Here is a 20,599-nt window from a genome sequence, read left to right as displayed (position 1 = left end):
ATGATCAACATAAAGATGACTGTGCCGACTTAATTTTTTGGCATTATAATTACAACTACAAAAAAGAACTTTCGAATTTTCAATCTTTTGTGTCTTCAAATAAAATTGAATGAAAATATTAATAAGTTTCAAACTTTCTATGAAGAGCGCCTTGAAATTTAGGCGATTGCAGATGATATAACTAATAAATATGTTCCTCCTCATGTTAACTGTAACGCCCCCTTATAACGCCCCCTTACCCGAGACCGTCGTTGGAGTCGAGCACGAGGCATTACTAAACTTATTTGAGCACTTAAACAAATTCGAACAAGCTGTCCAACTGCGTCATAGTTGCTTAAAAATTCATATCTCGAGTTCCGAAACTTGAAATCAAATTCCGTAAATTTTTTCTTAAACTAGACTCATATATCTATCTATTAAATTTTTTTCTAGAATTTTTGGTTGGGCCAATTAGTACAGTTTATTAGTTAAAGTCTCCCCTATTTTAGGGTTCGACTGCTCTGACCTCTGTGTATTACGAATCAGATATCTCCCTGTACAGAGTTTCAATGACTATTCCGTTTGTTACTAATAAAACTAGACTTAATAAGGAATCTGTAAATATAAAGCATGACTTCTAATTATCTTTGTACAATTTATGGTGAATTTCCAAAGTCAGAACAGGGGATCCAGAAATAGCTCTGGCCCTGTTTCACAAAAAATTTAACTTCTCATAAAATATAACTCATATACCTGTTTTGTTCCATCCATATGAAAATAGACTCATAATTCTTCAATTACATATTTTATTCATCAACTAATTATATCTCTACTATTTTTAATGATTTTTCAAACTCACGTCACTGCTGCTGTCTGAATCTATTTTATGGTAAATTTTGCCTATTTCATAGTTTCCATGGATTAGCTAGCAATTTAGCATACATAACACCAAATATGATCATGATTAGCCATTCCAATGGCTAATCATTACCAAGCATTTCCATACCACTCAATATCCATATCATAAGACCATATATACAAAATGATTATAATGCTATACATGCCATACTCAAAACATACAAGCCATTATGCCAAGATGGTATACGGATAGTGTGAGTGGGCCTCCGACCGTTCCCGATTTCTGAGCTGGCTTGTCAAAACTACAAGGAATGAAAAGGAGGGAGTAAGCATAAATGCTTAGTAAGTCCATATGAAATTAATAAGCAACTACCAACATGCTTTTAAGATAAAACACCACAATTGTACAATTATACATACTCAGCTTAAACTGTTTTATCGAGATATATTTACTAAATAATTTATTTCTGGAGCTACGAAACTCCAAATTAAGTTCCGTTAATTTTCCTTGAAACTAGATTCATATACCTTTCTTCCATAAAATTTCCATAATTTTTGGTTTATCCATTTAGTACAGTTTATTCATTAAAATTTCCCCTGTTTCGCTGTCCAACAGTTCTGACCTCTCTTCACTAAAAATTATTTATCTCATAATTCGGGACTTGGATGATGTTCCCGTCTATCCATATTGAAAATATACTCGATAAGGATTTTAAATATATAAATTAAAACTCATAATTATTTTTGTACAATTTCTAATGATTTTCTAAAATCAGAACAGGGGATCTCGAAGTCATTCAGACTCTGTCTCACAACAATTTAAATATCTCATAACATAAAGTCCAATTGCATGTACCGTTTCCTCTATATGAAACTAGACTCATCAGGCTTTAATCTCATATTTTATTCAGCCCTTAACTCAATTTCCACAATTTATCGTGAATTTCAAAAGTTACACTACTGCAGTAACCTAAAACTGCCAATGCCACATTTATTCATTCACCACTATTATTCACTAAATCCATACAATATCATTTCATCCATCATGGTAAGAACACATAATTATGCTTCATAAGCATAGATCCATAATCTCAATGTCATCAAGTATCAAGAACTTATTCCAAATCGTGTCATTTTCATAGTATTCACCAATTCTTAATCTTTTCGGGCCATTTTACATTTTCGTTCATAATCAAATTAGGAACGATTACGAATTGAGTACCTCATTATCACAATGCCATAGTAAAACTATGGTCTTGCACATAGTCACATATCACATACCGAGGCCATAGCCCAGCCATGGTCTTACACGGATCACATATCACACTGATGCCATATCCCATATATGGTCTTATACAGTAGCACATATCACACCGATGCCATATCCCGGATATGGTCTTATACGGAAGCACATATCACATTTCTCCGAAGCCATAGCCCAGCTATGGTCTTATACGGAAATCACATTTCACATGCTGCCATGGTCCAACCATGGTCTTTTCCGTCAATTCGTCTTAGCCACTGAATGAAAGTACTCAAGTCCGTTGTTCCATTTAATTTATACTTTTATTCAAATATCATTTTACAATTATCACAATTTAATGACATTTTATATGCAATAAATACTATATCATTCATGAAATTTTCATTTCAAAACATTAAATTACACATTGCATTATTAAAAATCATATGAACTTACCTCGATATAAAATATTAGCAATCGAGCCTATTCCTCGTAAACTTTATTTTTTTTTCCTCGATCACGACTTGAATCTCGTTTCTCTTGATCTATAATATAAATTATTTCTACTCATTAGCATTTATTTGATTTCTATTTCACTTCACAATTTATGCTGTTCAAATTTCGAAATTACACTTTTACCCTAAAGTTTACAGTTTTTACAATTTAGTCCCTGCTCAATTCACCCATCAATTGAACTATTTTTTTTCTTAATTAACACTTTATTTTATCATTATAAATTATTTCACAACCCTTGATATTCTCAATTTCAACACCAACATCTAATTCACAACTTTTTTCACAATTAGGTCCTAAATACCATTTTCTATCAAAATGACTTAATAAAACAACCTTAATATGAAATTAGAACTTCAATTTCATAATAATTCATCATATACTGCCCTTACTCAGCCAGGGTAACTTCCAATTTCACCCACCAAATAAAAAACTAATGAATTAGATGATTGGACCTAATTGTAAAAGTCACAAAAACATAAAAATTACTAAGAAATAGTAAAAATTGAACTTACATGGTGCAAAAATATGAAAAACCAGCATAGGAGACCTGCTACGGCGTTTTTGGCTGAGAAAGATGAAGAAATGTCTAGATTTTCAATTACATCATTTTTTTTAACTATTAACTTTTATGCTAATTCCAATTTTGTCCCTTGTTCACATTGTTTTCTTGCTTATTTCATACCCAAACCGTCCAGCCATTAACCTTTGGGTCTAATTTCTCTTTAAATCCATCTTTTTAAATACTTAAGCTATTTAATCACATCTTACAATTTTGCACTTAGTTCAATTTAGTCCTTTTCACCTAATTAACTCATCAAATCTTAAAATTTCTTGTGAAACTTTAATACTAACTTATTTACACTCCATAAATATTTCTAAAAATATTTATGGCTCGGTTTATGAATTTGAGGTCTCGATACCTCATTTTTATTCCGTTTATCTACAACTTCCTATACTACATAATTTCATTTAATATCCAAATGACCAAAATGCCCTTACTACTAAACTTTCCAAAATTCCATCCATGTCCAAATTTTTTTTCCATAGACTTAGAAATTGGTCAAATTGCTATTTAAGACCTCCTCATTAATATTCTAAAGCAATTTCATACTAAAAACTTCTAGAATGCAAGTTTTGCAAATTATTCGATTTAGTCCCTAATCTCAACTTAAGCACTTTATGCATAGAATTTCATCACGAAATTTTCACACAATCATTCAATCATATCATAAACCTCAAAATAATTATAAAATAATTATTTCTATCTCGGATTTGTAGTCACGAAATCACTATTCCGATTAGGCCCTAATTCAGGATATTACATTAACATATTCTATTGTCTAGGAGATATTACGCTTGTTTTTTTGGTATAAGTAGTTATAGGATTTGCTATGACTTTTTACTATCGTCTAACTGTTACTAAGGTTTTTGCTTCTGTTCAATACATAATGACTAAAGCTAACTTTGGTTGGTTAATCTGATCCTCAAACCACTAGCCCTTTTGTATGTAAATTAATTGCAAGAATAACTCGACAACTAACCCTTACCAAGCGAATAACCTTGAAATTAGCTTCCACGATTTAATTCCTCTACAACTTTGCAAACTAGAATAACCTGACTCAAATCAACAACCTCAATTGCGTGGGTCGTTCAAACTTGATCATTAATTCTCTTAACAGATCTAATCACTTACTCAATTGGTCGCGTTAATTTATTCTTCAGTGGACCAAACACGACAATTACGAATCGTACCAACTGTATGCGCAGAACACCAAATCCAAAGGCCTTCTCAATTTTGATACTAAAATGGTGTTTAATCAATATGTATATAATATATATAATATAATTATAATAATACATATGATATCCTAAAATATAATAAACTCTAAAATATAACACTTGGGTCTTTTTTTTATCCCTCAATATAAGTCTAGTCCCTAATTGAACTCTTAAAGAATATTGTGCTTCATTTCAACCTTCATACAAAATCTTTATTTTAGTCCATAAAAACGGACTAAATAATATTATATATACATAGAAAATTATCAATAAAGTGTCAAAATCAATAAAATCCAAAAGTAATTAAGCACAATATCACTAATATTTTCTAAAGTATATATTATTATACATTCTTTTCAACAATTTGGATATGGAAATCTTTTACCTTTTCTGTGTATCACAATATGCAGACATTTTTATCTTCAAAGATTATTTTGTGTTTCCCCCTCAAATCCTTGATGCAGATATGGCATGATTTCTCACTCTATCACCATGAGAAAATCATAGAAAAACTCCATTAGAAAGAGACTTGAACTCGAGTCTCATTTCTTATGGTAATAACATAATCTGTATCTTTTAACAACTATAATAGCACAGATGGAAAATGCTTATCTACTGATGGAAAATGCTAACTTGGCGAGCACGTCCAGGTATACCAACGTCCTGTGTCTTGGTAGGCCTTCAATCACGAGAGATTTAAGACCTCGAGAGGGTAATCGAAGCTCTATATGCAATATATCAAATCGATGCTTTTGCTTGTTAAGAATATGATACAAAGTAAACAAAAAAAAAAAAAAAGTGCTTCAGTAGAGATTGAGAAACAAAGGATATCAACCACCAAAAAAAAGAAAAATAAAAAAAAGCAATCACGGGTGAGCGTTGACCCTTTGTTGGAGGAAATTTAATGTCCTTTATTATCTCAAATGCCTTTGTTTACAAGTTTGATTTCCATTTCATCATCTATGTGCAATGCATGTGGTGTTGTTGTAACTTGAGTGAAATTAAAGGCAATGATTTCTCAATCTTCTAAAACCGAGTACAAAGATAAGTATTGAATGACATAGATTTCTTTCCACACATGTTTATGAAAAATGCATAAAAGCAATATATATATATATATATATATATATATATATATATAACCATAAAAAGAATTAAGTTACTTGCATTTATTTGTAAAAACTTTTGATAACGTTGTCTTTTAATTCAATAAAATTGTGTACTGTTACTACTCCAAAACATTAGAGAGTACTTGTATAGGTTTATTGAATTTCAACTTTTTTTGTCACTTGTAGAGTTTTCTTGTAACATTTAGTCAAATCCCTAAAGAAATTACGTTTCTTTTATCTTTTATTTTACAAAAATTGAAGATACTATCTTTTTTTATTCTAGTTATTAAAATTTGTATCTTTATCATTAAGAAAATTAGAAACTTTGTCTATTTTAGTTCGGGATAACACTATTAGAACTTATTAAATCACTAGTTTAACACTATTAGAACTTATTAAATCACTAGTTTAACAACATATATCCATTGCATACCAAAAATCAACAATTCAACAACTTATATGCAGCAAAACAAAAATCAATAGTTCAAATTCATGTATTTACCAACAAATGAACTAATTTATCAAGTTTCATAAAGTAAAGGGCTAAACTCACAATTAAACCTTACTTAAAATATTATTTATATAAAATTTGATATAGATTTTAATATATTATTTACTTCTTGTGTGTAATATTTTTCTAGGTTAAAATATACTCCAAGGTACATTTGAAATGTAATTTGTTTACTTTTACTTTTAAGAATTTATATTATTTGTCTTTTAAATTTTAAATTAAATTATTAAAATAATTAATTTTTATTAAATTCAATGATGTGATATAAAAATAAGTTCAATTCATAGTCCTCTATAGACCTGTCCATGAGTCGAGTTACAAGGCCCGGCTCAAAGGCCTACCCGAAAAATGGGAGGGTTTGGGTAAAAATATAGGCATAAAAAATAGGCTTGGGTAAAAAAATAAAGCCTGCTTAGAAAACGGGTTGGGCCTCGAGTAAGGCTTTCATGACCTGGCTCGGCCTGGCCAATTATGAAAAAAAAAAAACTGTTGTTTTTTTTAACTTTTTTTTATTATTTTCTTATTTTTTTACTATTTTGCCCCCATTTCACAGTTATATTATTATTTTGTTATTATTCTTTGGATATTGTATAATTATTATTTTATTATTAATTTTGTTACTATTTTTCACATTTTTTGTTGAGTTACATTTATCTTAATATTATTTAAGTACACATATCTATTTTTAATTTATTTTTAATTTGTTAAGAAGTATTTATTTTAATTTTTTAATATTTTTCTATATTATAAAAATAATAATATGGGTGGGCTCAAATTTTATATTTTTATTCAAGTTGAGTTTGAACATAATTTTAGACTTATTTTTTGAATTGGGCTAGACCTAAGCCTAACAAACAGGCTAAAATTTTTATTGGCTCAAAACTGGCCCAATCCATAAACACTTCTAATCCTATAATAAAAAAAACTTTTAACAAACCTAAATTTTTTAATTTTTTTTAATACTAGTAAATGGTTATACAAAATTAAATTTTATTTTAACAAAATAATAATAATAAAGGAAATGGCAACAGTCGCCGACAGAAGTTGAGAGTAGAGTAAGCGGAGGATTTAGAAACTCAGCATCTGAAAGACAAGGTTGCTATCAACAACGCCACATGGCGTGGACCGCAACATCTCTGCGGGTTGTCTCTTTTTTCTGACAACTCCATATCTCCTACCGTTTTTGTCTGCATTTCTATTTTATTATCGTATTATATCCCGCATTTCCGCTCAATTAATTAATATGTTTTCTTTAATATTGCTAAGCTGTACTTGTGAGCTTGGTTAATGTTAAATTGAAACTTTTTAAATTTTCTAGGATTGATTGTTTTTATGTAATGTAAAAGAAAATTAGTGCTTTCTGTGATTTTAAAAAGATTAATAAAAAATTTATATAAAAGGGTGGAAATAATTAATGATGTAAATGGAGATCTCCCTTTGTTAGTTTATTTATGGGTGCAATCAGACTGACCTATTGAATCGTTCTTTCCTTTCCCTACATATTTAATGCAATGATATTACTAAATCCAAAAATATTATAAAGTATACTTTAATCAGTAACTAATATTTTAATTCATATTTTCAAATTAGTCAATTATTATTATTTTTATAAATATGCACCATTAAACAAACACGTTTGGGCTTTCCCCTTTAATTATCACTAATAAAACCTAGAATTCCTTAAATTATACTGTAAACAATTGCAACTTGGGGTGTATAAAGCAGAAAAAAAGGGACTTTTTTTTTTTTTTACTTTTAATGATCTATAGTTCTTTGTAAAAAAAAGAAATCTATAAAACCCCTCAGTCCCCACCAATAATTACCTGTTTAAAGGTGGTATGACGATATTAGGATATTGGGATGTTAGTGCAAACATTTTCAATGTGTCACCAAATTAGAAGGTTGATGAAATAATGTTTTCATTAAAGCATTTATGTAAATTAGGCAAGTTAAAATGCAACCATAGAAATGGTTGAGATTAATGATAGAGTAGCAACCTCAAAACCCTTTCTTTTTTTATTTTTTTTTCCATAAAAAATTATTTAGTTCCGTTAGTTGTTAATTCCATATCACCCTTTAAATTCATGTTTAATTTTAGATAAAAACAAAGCTAAAATGAGAAGAAGGAAATGTTCTTACTTAATTTTTTTTATTGCCTTTCAAATACAACAAAGGGTTTCATTTTCCTTATAAATCTTTCAGGGTTATTTTTCAACATATGTTTCTTTTTAAATTAAAAAAAAAAGAAAAAGATTAAAAAACTTTAAATCTATCCCATCAAATCAGATAACAAAATTATGAATTTTTTAAGTTAGAAAATAAATTTTAAAAAGTGTCAAACTTTTATAGAAAAAATAAAATAAAAGGTGACATACCGTTGTCTTTTATTTTATTGGGTTGGGCCATGTGTAATAGCAAAGTTTTGTTTTTTCCTTTGCATATTTCTCTCATGTGTCGGCAGTTTAGGGAATTTGTTGTCTTACGTGGGGAGTCCAGGTTTCTTACTCTTTTTTTTTTTTTTTTTAAATTTTGATTATCTACTTAAATTCAAATCGAATTACATCCCTCTATTAGAGCTAGAAACACATTTTTTTATTTAAAAACACTTCACTTAACTAATCAATTATCCCTAAAATATTAAACTTCATTTATTATCTACTTATTATTTAAATTTAAATTCCAATCAAAATATGAGATATCTAAAATTTCTATTTGAATCCGCTTTTAATATTTTGAATAAAATAAATATAATAATCAAATTAATTAAAACAATATCTAAAATATTAAATATTAAATATTCTACTATCCATGGACCTCTTTAAAAAATAATATTAATAATTCTTCAATATTGTTCTTTCAACCATATTTAGTTTAACTACCCTGATACGTAGATATAAACTAACTCCAACTTGTTTTTTTTTTTTTAGATTCACAGTTCAGTCCTAATAAACACCACTACATTGTCTTTTATTTAGGGGAAAAAAGAAGAAAAGGAATTTGCAAATGCTAACAGTGTGGATTAGAATCTGCTACCTTTTTACCTCATCTGACAGTGACTGTCACACAAACACAATCCAATAATGTCAAACAGTTTTGGCAACATTCGCTCATCTTCAAACCAAATCTTAATCATTCAAGAATCTCTGCCTAAACTTGAAAACTCTCTCAGAAATCTATTAAAACCAAACCCAAAACTGAGAAATTTGTGAACCCATGATATATTATTTTGTCAAAATGGGATGGTAATGGCATAGACAAATCATGCACTATACTTTCCACTTTCAACTATTATTAAAACCAAACGTGTTTATTTAATTATTTTATCACACATTCAATCAATACAGCAATTTATTATTATGGGTTTTTATTTCTGGTTCTTAGAAATAGAATGTGTGCTGGGGTCATCTCTTTGATCCCAACTACTGTATAAGTATGATAACACAAATAAAATAAATTCTAAAGCCAAACACGTGTATGCCTAGTGAAAGCTACGGCTGTTATTTTATTATTAGGTGATGAAAGAACAGAGTATTTAGCTAAGCCGTTTACACCTACCAAAGCGTGATCATCTCTTTTTGCTTTTTCGTTTTCTCAACAGTGTCAGTCACGTAAGAAAGAACAAAAAAAAAAACCCAATTTACAAAAAATGGAAATCTGTGTTGTGCATGTTTAATTTATTATTAATGGTATTGGTTTAGGCAACGTAAACGCATAAGCGTCGCTGTGGCTTGGGATTCTTCTGGCAAATCGTGCTTGCAACTTGTTCTTATAGGTATGGCTAAATGAGTATAAAATCTGTAGCATAAAAAAATGATAAATTTTTTAATAAAATAGGAAGGATAAGGAAAAAGGGTCTTAGACCAAAACCATTTCTGGTTTCTGGGAAGTAGCCAGTTTAGGGAGAGATGATGAAGTGGAGAAAAGGTTTAGTTTTGGCACTGTTTACAGTCTGCATTTTGGGGTTTAAGCCCAGATGTTCCGATGGTGCAACAGATCAAGGAGATGGTTAGTGTTGCTTTGCTTTGCTTTTTTGTCTTATTCTGCTTATATTTATAGATTCTGCATATGCTTACAGTTTCCTGGTAAATTTCTGATTTGAGCTGCTTGTAGCTTCAAATAGACTTCCTTGATTGCATTTCCTTTTTAACTTTGTTAGTGCGGTTTATAAAATTTTGATATTGCTTTTCAAAGGTGGGTTCTTGTAGAATATGGAGATAAGTTAGGAGATGAGGAAAGTTTCGTTTTTCATTTGTCACTTCAATTCATAACTTGATAGGTTTCTAGAAAAATTTATGCTCTTTTTGGTTATTCTTTGTGGAACTGCTATGTACTTCACTTGGTGGATTAGTAACAATGTTAAAATAAACTTACGAGTGATTATGGTATATGTGTTGTTTTCGTTGAGCTTTTACAGTAGAGTGTGGAAGAATTTAAGATTTGTAATTAGAAATTCTTTCCATGGGTTACTCATCCTGTTAGTCCGATATTTGATGTGCAGCTTCTGCGCTGGGGGTTATGTTCAGCAGTTTAAATTCACCACAGCAGCTGACAGGGTGGACTGCTAACAATGGTGATCCATGCGGGCAGCCGTGGAAAGGTGTTACTTGCTCAGGCCAGCGTGTCACTGAAATGTGATCTTCTGTATTCCCTGTTTTCCTTTAAGATATTTTGCCCTCCATGCTGGTGCTAACTATAGTATGTTCTTCTACTGTCCTGTTTATCAGTAAACTGTCAAATCTTGGGCTTTCAGGGTCAATGGGTTACAGCCTTCAAAGTTTAACGTCACTGAAGGAACTGTAAGATCATCAATAGTGGGTTGTTTATATATATATATATATATATATATGACAAAATATGCATATTGTCTTCAAACTGATATTTGACAAAACCTGCAGGGACTTGAGCCATAACAATCTTGCAGGCGGTATACCATATAATATTCCTTTGAACTTGACGCGATTGTATGTTTCATATGTGCATTTAGTTCCTTTACCCTTATTGATGTTTCATTTGTGATATTTTAGTGATTTTTATCTTATATATTCATTTGTCTGCAGCAATCTTGCATATAATCAATTTACTGGAAGTGTCCCTTATTCCATCAATCAGATGCATTCTCTTCAATATTTGTAAGTAATGTTCCAATTGTTCATTTCTTCACACAAGGTCCCTATACATTTATACTCTTACACTGTCTTTTTTCTTTTCTATTTCTGGAAATGCAGAAATCTTAGCCATAACCAGTTACAGTACCAATTAAATGACATGTTTGGACCACTCTCTTCTCTCTCCACACTGTAAGATGTTCCTACCACCGGTCTGATTATATAGTTTTTAATAGATGCCTGTCTTTAAGCTAATTTAACTGAAGGACCAAGTTAACAGTTATCGTTATTATTTGCTTCAGGGATCTCTCTTTCAATTCTCTAACTGATGCTCTCCCTCAAAGTTTTAAGAATCTTACTAGTATGAAGTCTATGTAAGTATTAGAGGAATCATCTTTTATGGAACAAGTATATCTGGTGGATTTTCTTGAATATGTATTATCTACCCTTTTGTAGGTACTTGCAAAACAACCAGTTCACTGGCACTATTGATGTCCTTGCCAATCTTCCCCTTGATAATCTGTGAGTAATACATCGGTTTAGATGTGCTAGCACATTGTATTCTTTTCTTTATAATATTATTGACCTTGTAATGCTGCTGTCGGTGATGGTTGTTTTTATGTCTGTCAGGTATGTTTCCAATAACCATTTTACTGGCTGGATACCTGATCAATTGAAAAGTATCGACTTGCAGTAAGTATTGGTTTCATTATCAAGTGCTGTATTTCTATTTTTGTGTCAAAAGTTCTTTGCAGTTTCAATCTGAATAATCCCCATGACAGATCGGACGGTAATTCATGGAGCTCGGGGCCTGCACCCCCACCTCCACCTGGTACCCCTCCAGCCACTAGAAACAACAGAAAGCACGAATCTAACGGCAATAATTCACCACCAGATGGTGGTTCCAGTAGCAGCCCTAGCGGGAGTAGCAGCAAATCAGGGATTGGAGGTGGAGGCATAGCAGGAATAGTTATATCTATCCTCATTGTTGGTGCTATACTAGCATTCTTTCTGGTGAAGAGAAGATCCAGGAGGTCATCCTCAGATGTTGAAAAGCCCGATAATCAATTTTTTGCTCCTCTAGCTTCTAAGGAAGTGCAAGGTAACATTCATAATTCATCTGCAATTCCACATGTTGGCCAGTTGAGTGTCACCATATACCTGTTTTTACAGTTTTGTCCGTGTTGGAAATAATGCTACTGCTTTGGATTTCTTAAGGAATAGGTTTTGTGAGTGTTTCATTTTGGCTGAGACAGATATAACCTTTGTTTTTGTAGTTATTAATCACTTAAGAACATATAAGGGTTTCATTTCAGAACTTATGACCTTGGTGTTGTAACTTTAGACTCCATATGAAGCATGAAATATGCAGCGTGTGCACCCAAGATAATAGAAAAATGGGGAACCTATAACATAAAACAATTGCTATTTTATAAGAACATATGCATCAACGAAAATTCTCTTCTTGACTCCATGATTTGATGGTACTCGATGTTGGCAAAATGTTTTTTATTTTGTCACATTGAAATGCTACTTCAGACAGCAAGAAATATATTACGAACTTTGTGATTTAAAAAAAAAAACACTTGTTTAGTTCTTTTGATCTGTTTCTTATGCTTAAAGTTGTATTGCAGAAATTAAATCCATTCGGTCTTCTCACTCTTCTGCTTCACTTGACACCAAGTCGTTTGAAATACCTGCTTCAATAAACCTTCGACCCCCACCTGTTGACCGTCACAAATCATTTGATGAAGACGACATTTCTGTAAAACCCGTTGAGGTTAAGAAAGCTGTCACAGCTCCCACAAATGTTACGACATATTCAATAGCAGACCTCCAGATGGCTACGGGCAGTTTCAGTTTTGAAAATCTTCTTGGTGAAGGGACTTTTGGACGCATTTATCGAGCTCAATTTGATGATGGCGAGGTAGAATCTTACTAGAAAATCTATATTTAAGTCAACATAAATGGGCATAATCCTTGCTTAAATTTTTTTATGGTGGCTTCTGTTTCACTTCATTCTCCGACCTGAGAAATTCTTTTTCCATCAGCACACATTAATCTTGTCTGTCTCACTTCTGTTGTCTAGCTGTGTCCTTTGAGTGTTGTATATGATTATCTTCGGTAAGACATATCCCCTTACCACCGTTAATGCTACAGATGCCATTGTTGTTGATCTCCATACTGCAACATTTTACTTAATCACTTTAAAAATGCTCTACTCAGTACTCACCTATATGCCAACTTGTGTTTATATACTGCCATAGGTTCTTGCCGTGAAGAAAATAGATTCTACAGTGCTTTCCAGTGAAATGTCTGATGAATTTATAGAGATGGTTTCAAATATCTCCCAGCTGCATCACACAAATGTAACAGAGCTGGTTGGCTATTGTTCCGTGCATGGACAGCACCTGCTTGTCTACGAGTTCCACAAAAATGGCTCTCTTCATGACTTCCTGCATATATCAGATGAGTTCAGCAAGCCATTGATTTGGAACTCCCGTGTCAAAATTGCACTGGGGACTGCACGTGCACTAGAGTAAGTTATTATCAAGAATGGGGATCATAACTGCAAATGGAAGGAGTTGCAATCTATCACTTCAAATTCATAAAAGGATATTTTCTTTTCCAGGTACCTTCATGAAGTTTGCTCATCGTCTGTCGTTCATAAAAATATCAAGTCAGCCAACATCTTACTTGATGCTGAGCTCAATCCTCACCTTTCAGACTCGGGCTTGGCAACCTTTATTCCCAATGCAGATCAGGTGATTTTTGTGTATTGTAGGATTTACTACTGTTGTATGAACTGATAAGTTTCATTTTCATTGAACATTATCATTTATGTCTCTGGATACGAGACAAACAATGTATGCTCAAGTGCATAAGTCTTCACTGGCACACTTAATGGAATAATGAGACTCTCTGCTTTTGATATGCAGTTACTGAATCATGATGACGTGGGATCCGGATACTGTGCACCAGAGGTTACTATGTCTAGTCAGTACTCTCTCAAGAGCGATGTTTATAGTTTTGGAGTGGTTATGTTAGAACTTCTCACCGGACGTAAGCCATTTGATAGGTGAGGGAACCGGGTATTTTGTCATTTAATGTATTAACATCCTGTTAATCCGCCATGATTCTTACCAACATGCGGGTGTTCTTAACAGCACAAGGCCAAGACTAGAGCAGTCTTTGGTTCGATGGGCAACACCTCAGCTCCATGATATCGACGCTCTGTCTAAGATGGTTGACCCGGCACTTAAAGGGCTTTACCCGATTAAATCTCTGTCTCGTTTTGCCGATGTGATTGCTCTTTGTGTCCAGGTAATATCTCGGTTTAAGACTTGTCTCCTTTTTCTTGTTTCACCATGTTGAATCTTTGATGAAGTGTGTGCATCGGCGTGGTGTTCATGAAGCAGTCAAAATTTTATAACATATAGAAAGAGAAAAGATATACTGCCAAAACACGAACTCGAACATAAATGTCCAGATTCTAAACTGTATGGAAACTGAAAACAACTTGTAAAACAAATGCACTGCTGTAGTACTGAACTGATCCTTTTAATGATCTTCTTTGGGACAGTCGGAACCTGAGTTTCGGCCACCTATGTCGGAAGTGGTTCAAGCATTGGTTCGACTAGTGCAGCGAGCTAACATGAGCAAGAGAACAATAGGGACGGACCAAGGCGCATCTCCACGAACCAACAACACTGATGAACAACATGACTACATGTCTTAAATTGCTGTACTGTAGTAGCCTTGCATTTTGAATGTAATCATGTTGAATGTTTTTATTTGATTGCAAGATTACTATATAAATTCCCCCTAGCTGTAGCTCCAGTTTCAAGCTAGCCCTGCATTTTGTAATATGTTGCAATACAGTACTACCGGGGGCAGTTAAGTGCCCGGCCCGATTTTAAAAAATTCCAGGCCTGAGACTCAGCCAGGCCAGGTCTGCTCAAAAAGCACATATTATTGTTGAAAATAATAAAATAACACATTATATAATTTATATGTATTTATATAATTTTATAATCAAATTTAAATAAAAATATTTTTTAATCATTTTATTCATCGGGCGAGGTCGCCCCATGGAGCAAACTCCTTTTATAAGTTCTCGGCTCATGGACAAATCAAGTGGCACCCATGAATCGAAATCCTTTTTATCTTTTTTTTTTTCTTTTTTCAAATTACACTTACAATCATAAATGATATGCACTCAAATACACTATAAGTAAAATAAAATATTACTAAGTAGAATCACATTAGTAATTGAAATATATCAAAATAATTATAAAAAATCGTAGTAATAAAAAAGATCTGCGCATGAATAATTTAAATCTGAATAAACCTTTTATTCATGTTGAACTTTACGGTATAGTGAACCCATTATTGTCTAAAACAATATTTTAACTTTTGCTAACACTTTTAAATATTACCAAACAATTTAAATATTTTTTAACCAATACTTTAAATCTAAACTAAATTTTTCGTCCTCACTGTTACATTGGAAAAATTATATAAAAATATATTTATAAAAATTATGTATATTAAATGATAAAATTGAGTCTCACTATTTATGAATTTATTTCTAGTTTTATATTATTTTTATAAATTTTATAAAAATGTGAAAAAGACAAATATATTAAAACAAAATTTATTAATTTTAAATAAAAATTTTAACGATGTTTTAACTGAATGATATAGCATTTTTAACTAAAAATACACAGTCCATTTTATATATCATTATCACTATCGTAATTTTAAAAGTGAATTTTTTAAGAATTTTAAAAGTAAATTTATATATGTATAAAGTGAATTATATATATAAATAAAATTTATTTTATGGACCCTCCTATTATATTATTCATGGTCCATTCTTAATTATTTAATAATATTTTAATAATTTTTATGTTATTGTCACATAATATTTATAATTTTTTTACTTAAACTCTAAACTTTAAACTTTAAGGGTGATTTTGGATGGGTGGTGCGTTTATCTGCGCTTAGTGTAAAAATAGCGGTGGCGGTGAGATTAGATACTATAGCGTGAGACAAAAAGTAAGCTAAACGCACCGCACCGCCGCCCCCAAACGAAACTTAAATCTGTTTAGGATTTAATATTTAAGATTCGAGATTTAGATGATAAAAATTTATTAAAATTATGTATTAATGACATATAAAATTATTAAAATGACATTAAACAATTAAAAAGAAAGGATAGTATTCAAAATAGGTACTTAAAATAATTTCTCATATATAAATATATTATATATATTATTATACATACAACTTAAAACTTAAATTCAGAAATAGAACCGCAAGTATTTGAGTGGTATTTTTTGTCTACTTCCTTTTTTCTCAGTTTCTGATTTCTCTGGTGAAGCAAAGAGGTAGAAGAAAAAGAGAGATCCAAAGATGGCACCAGAACCAGAAGACGAGATCAAGGACGAGAAAAACCCACGACCTCTCGACGAAGATGATATCGCCCTTCTCAAAACCTATGTGATTACCTCTATCCCCCCCCCCCTTCTATCATTTTTCTTCTTTAATTCACCTGTTAGATCTATTTCAGTTGTTGAACTTTGCTTAGTGGCGTTTGATCATTTAATTTAGTATTTTGCCTGTTGTTTTGAGATATTCTCCCAACATTAACCTCAATTTCTAGGGTTTATAAATAAGACATCTTTGATCTTTCCTTCTTCTTCTTTTTTAGTTTTTATCTGTATTGATTTTTGGGCAGCAATAATAGAAACTCCTTTTTTTTTTCCTGGCAGGGATTAGGGCCTTATTCAACCAGCATAAAGAAAGTTGAAAAGGAGATCAAGGAGATGGCAAAGAAAGTAAACGATTTATGTGGTATGTGTTTCTACTTATTCTAGTGCTTATGTTTACGAAGCCATTTGCTGGCTTTATTTTTCTGTTTTCACGTATTATTTGGAGTTAGACATAGGATTATGTTTAGGCATATATTTTGGCTTGTTTTTGATGTTTTTCTTTCCAGCATCTTGAATGCAATTAGATACATTTCTGTGTACTATATGCATCTTTGCCCGAAAAGAAAAAAAAAGGGGGGGGTCTATAAATGTTATAGTAGTTTATATTTCCATGTAATAATCTGCGCAAACGGTTAATGTAGATCAAGCATAAGCTAGCTGCCTGGGAAATATACAACCTTCTTGTCTCTAAATTCCATAATTTGCAGTATCTAATCAGTTTTGAATTGGAAAAGCTTCCCTTATGCCATTGGCACATTTGTACAATCTCTCTGCCTTTTGTTATGCTTTCTGTCTATAGCATTAGCTGTTATTGTCACACTAAGCTATTGAGTTATCCTAAACTTAAATTATTTAGTCAGTCACCCAAATGTCAAATTTCAAAATATTATTTATTTGCCACTATTAACTAAGTTGATGCTTGTATACATTGTAAAATAGGCATCAAGGAGTCAGACACTGGGTTAGCTGCACCCAGCCAGTGGGACCTTGTCTCTGACAAGCAAATGATGCAGGAGGAGCAACCACTTCAGGTTTTTATTTTTACTAAAAGGGAAAAAATTGTGTATTTATGTTACTTGTTTTGAGTCATTTTGCATTTTTCATCTAGGTGGCGAGATGCACAAAGATAATTAATCCAAACACAGAAGATGCCAAGTATGTTATCAATGTTAAGCAAATTGCCAAGGTATGTAATTTAAGACTCCAAGTTTCATGTTTACCAATTTGGGTGATTGAACTTATATATTCTAAGTTAAATTGCTTCATTGTCAGAAGATGGACATTGACTTGATTTTTCTTTGTCCGATATTCATATGGTGTCTAATGCAGTTTGTTGTTGGGCTGGGCGACAAAGTTTCCCCCACTGATATAGAAGAAGGCATGCGTGTTGGGTAAGTTTTCTAGTTGGTACTAAAAGATTTCAGGCATGAATTCTTGTTACTGTGCATGTGTATTTCACAGTTTACATGTTACCTAAGGTTTTCCATCCTGTAAATTTATTTCACCTCTGCCTTTTCTTGTTGCCTCTTTTTGTAACCTTTTTAGCTTTCTGGGTTATTTGTTTGTTTCCACTATTAGGGTGCACATAGAAAACACCAAGACAACTCCAACACCGGATTTGATTTATTTTGAACCAACCTTTTTCTAGATTTCATGGTGCCAAGTGCTGTAACCAGGAGTGATAATCATACAGTCATTGCCACCTAGTTTATTTTACATATCCTCACCTCATTTTGTAGTGCAAATAAGTTTCTTTTTTCCTAAAAAAATAGCAGTAACATTTTAATTGTCATGCTTTTATGATATTTCACTTTTGCCTTCAATTTTCTTTCTGGAAGAGAACTCTGTTTTTTTTATGTACATGTATGTGTTTATCTTTGCTTCTCATTACCGATTAGTTGACTGTTCTTGTGCCTTCGCAGGGTTGATCGCAATAAATATCAGATACAGATTCCCTTGCCTCCTAAAATTGACCCAAGTGTGACCATGATGACAGTGGAAGAGAAACCAGATGTGACATATAATGATGTTGGTGGATGTAAGGAACAGATTGAAAAGATGCGAGAAGTATGTATGGTCTTCTTTATGTTAATATATACAAGAAGCACACATAGAAAACTATTATTTGTACTTTTATTGTAAGTTAGAATTAAGGTCCAACATGTATTGATAGATGAGCTTGGTTCTTTTAGGTTGTTGAATTACCCATGCTTCATCCAGAGAAATTTGTGAAGCTTGGAATCGATCCTCCTAAGGGTGTTCTTTGCTATGGTCCTCCTGGAACTGGCAAGACACTTCTTGCTAGAGCTGTTGCAAACAGAACTGATGCTTGCTTCATTCGTGTTATTGGAAGTGAGCTGGTTCAGAAGTATGTTGGTGAAGGAGCTAGAATGGTTCGAGAGTTGTTTCAGGTTTTAACCTGCTAAGTTTTCATTGTTTAAGTTATCCGTTGAAGTTATTATAGATTACCTTTCCCTTTTGCCAATAGTAAACAAAGATGATATCTGCTGCAGATGGCACGTTCAAAGAAAGCGTGCATTGTGTTCTTTGATGAAGTTGATGCCATCGGGGGTGCACGCTTTGATGATGGTGTGGGGGGAGACAATGAGGTTCAGCGTACTATGCTTGAGATTGTGAACCAGCTTGATGGCTTTGATGCTCGTGGAAACATCAAAGTCCTGATGGCAACAAACAGGTTAAAGTTGCAACCTATAATTTCACCTCTCTTCGCATCTTTTTGTTTTGTGAAACATTCAGAAATATTTGCATTTTTACGCCATTCTTTAAGCTAATAATGTTCGCTGAAGGTTTTATTTGATTAATTGTACAAGTGTTTGAATATATAGAGAATATGATTTTTTTTCCATTTTGGTCTTTTTTTTTTCTTTTTTCAGGCCAGACACACTAGATCCTGCATTATTACGTCCTGGACGTTTGGATCGCAAGGTCGAGTTTGGTCTTCCTGATTTGGAGAGTCGGACACAAATATTCAAAATTCACACAAGAACGATGAATTGTGAGCGTGACATTAGATTTGAGCTTTTAGCCAGGCTGTGTCCTAATTCCACTGGTAGGGTCATCTTTTGGTGTTCCTTGTGTTATTTGATTTTACTTACCAACTTTTGTTTTACTCGTAGTGGTCTTGAGATTTTATGGTTTTTGTCCTCCTGCAGGAGCTGACATAAGAAGCGTGTGCACAGAGGCTGGAATGTATGCCATTCGGGCTCGGAGAAAAACTGTGACAGAGAAAGACTTCCTTGATGCTGTGAACAAAGTGATCAAAGGTTATCAAAAGTTCAGTGCAACTCCCAAATACATGGTTTACAATTAACCAGGTTCTCCTAAAGACATGTTCTACATTCAAACCAAAACATTTATACATTTTTCAATGTATTGGAATAGATATTCAATGCTGTTTCTTTTTATGAATTTGAGTTGCTTTAATGTGGATTTTACACTTCCCTATATATACACTAATGTTCAATATATAGACATTGATTTTTACTTTACTAAAACATCAACTAATTAACTAAAAATACTTTTATCAATTAATTAAACTATAAATACTGTTACCAGTGGAAAACTGATCACAGGTAAGAACGTACTCAGCAGGTAGCTGAATGAAGTAAAGCTAACTTGAATTTAAATTTCCTAAATACCGTAAGGAACCAATCTTTATAAAGGCTTATGCTAAACTGTTGGATTCGAACATTAGAAATGTAGTATACAGATACTAGCGTCTCTTCTAAAAAAGCATCCAACTCTAGGAAACATTGGATCCGCCTGGAAAGCCTGCAATGAGCGAGACAAGTTCCAAAAGAATGAGATGTTTGACAGAGGTTTTAACCTTGCTAATGGACAAAATAGTCTTTTTCTTGTCAGGAAAAGATTTCAACAGCCAAAGAGGTTACATATTAAATGATCCAACAACAAAGGAACTAGAGAACGTTCAAATACTGCCTTGCCCACCCATTATTTGGGCGGAGTGTTTCCTCCTTGTT

The 20,599-nt window shown here is 32.4% G+C and overlaps 2 protein-coding genes and 1 long non-coding RNA gene across 8 annotated transcripts; 2 read left to right on the top strand and 1 right to left on the bottom strand.

The window, feature by feature from the left end:
- Window positions 1-707: 707 nt before the first annotated feature.
- Window positions 708-5,349, bottom strand: LOC128293239 (uncharacterized). 4 transcript variants are annotated; one of them, XR_008283384.1, is made up of 4 exons: window positions 4,761-5,349; window positions 3,109-3,161; window positions 2,537-2,625; window positions 708-1,139 (listed from the first exon to the last, which is right to left on the bottom strand). It is a non-coding gene; the product is annotated as an uncharacterized LOC128293239 (long non-coding RNA). The 4 variants fall into 4 exon arrangements; XR_008283385.1 differs by lacking the exon at window positions 3,109-3,161; XR_008283386.1 differs by lacking the exons at window positions 2,537-2,625; window positions 3,109-3,161 and having other exon boundaries at window positions 769-1,139.
- A 3,970-nt stretch (window positions 5,350-9,319) lies between these two features.
- Window positions 9,320-15,108, top strand: LOC108453848 (protein STRUBBELIG-RECEPTOR FAMILY 6-like). 3 transcript variants are annotated; one of them, XM_017752193.2, is made up of 16 exons: window positions 9,320-10,000; window positions 10,494-10,626; window positions 10,720-10,791; window positions 10,891-10,956; window positions 11,053-11,124; window positions 11,221-11,292; window positions 11,403-11,474; window positions 11,557-11,622; window positions 11,731-11,793; window positions 11,883-12,202; window positions 12,735-13,027; window positions 13,368-13,639; window positions 13,733-13,865; window positions 14,040-14,179; window positions 14,268-14,424; window positions 14,684-15,108. In XM_017752193.2, the coding sequence occupies exons 1-16, from the start codon at window positions 9,901-9,903 to the stop codon at window positions 14,837-14,839; spliced, it is 2,187 nt and encodes a 728-aa protein (XP_017607682.1). In that variant the 5' UTR covers window positions 9,320-9,900; the 3' UTR covers window positions 14,840-15,108. The 3 variants fall into 3 exon arrangements, with proteins under 3 accessions (XP_017607682.1, XP_052884922.1, XP_052884923.1); XM_053028962.1 differs by having other exon boundaries at window positions 9,408-9,767; XM_053028963.1 differs by lacking the exon at window positions 9,320-10,000 and adding an exon at window positions 10,085-10,186.
- A 1,267-nt stretch (window positions 15,109-16,375) lies between these two features.
- Window positions 16,376-20,113, top strand: LOC108489927 (26S proteasome regulatory subunit 7A). The gene is made up of 10 exons (XM_017794674.2): window positions 16,376-16,605; window positions 16,878-16,959; window positions 17,538-17,629; window positions 17,707-17,784; window positions 17,928-17,989; window positions 18,521-18,665; window positions 18,791-19,009; window positions 19,112-19,293; window positions 19,493-19,668; window positions 19,772-20,113. The coding sequence occupies exons 1-10, from the start codon at window positions 16,519-16,521 to the stop codon at window positions 19,927-19,929; spliced, it is 1,281 nt and encodes a 426-aa protein (XP_017650163.1). The 5' UTR covers window positions 16,376-16,518; the 3' UTR covers window positions 19,930-20,113.
- Window positions 20,114-20,599: the final 486 nt, after the last annotated feature.

The sequence above is a fragment of the Gossypium arboreum genome, chromosome 5 (genome assembly GCF_025698485.1).
Source record: "Gossypium arboreum isolate Shixiya-1 chromosome 5, ASM2569848v2, whole genome shotgun sequence".
NCBI lineage: Eukaryota > Viridiplantae > Streptophyta > Magnoliopsida > Malvales > Malvaceae > Gossypium > Gossypium arboreum.
Note: the sequence above shows the minus strand (reverse complement) of the source record. Positions and strands in the feature narration are given on the sequence as shown.

Excerpts from the sequence above, each read along its gene's own strand:
- LOC108453848 (XM_017752193.2), top strand. The coding sequence starts at position 9,901 with ATGATGAAGTGGAGAAAAGGTTTAGTTTTGGCACTGTTTACAGTCTGC. Across the intron at positions 10,001-10,493 it reads TGCAACAGATCAAGGAGATG|CTTCTGCGCTGGGGGTTATG; the intron begins GTTAGTGTTGCT and ends TTTGATGTGCAG. Across the intron at positions 10,957-11,052 it reads CCTTTGAACTTGACGCGATT|CAATCTTGCATATAATCAAT; the intron begins GTATGTTTCATA and ends ATTTGTCTGCAG.
- LOC108489927 (XM_017794674.2), top strand. The coding sequence starts at position 16,519 with ATGGCACCAGAACCAGAAGACGAGATCAAGGACGAGAAAAACCCACGA. Across the intron at positions 16,606-16,877 it reads TCGCCCTTCTCAAAACCTAT|GGATTAGGGCCTTATTCAAC; the intron begins GTGATTACCTCT and ends TTTTCCTGGCAG. Across the intron at positions 18,666-18,790 it reads AGATTGAAAAGATGCGAGAA|GTTGTTGAATTACCCATGCT; the intron begins GTATGTATGGTC and ends TGGTTCTTTTAG.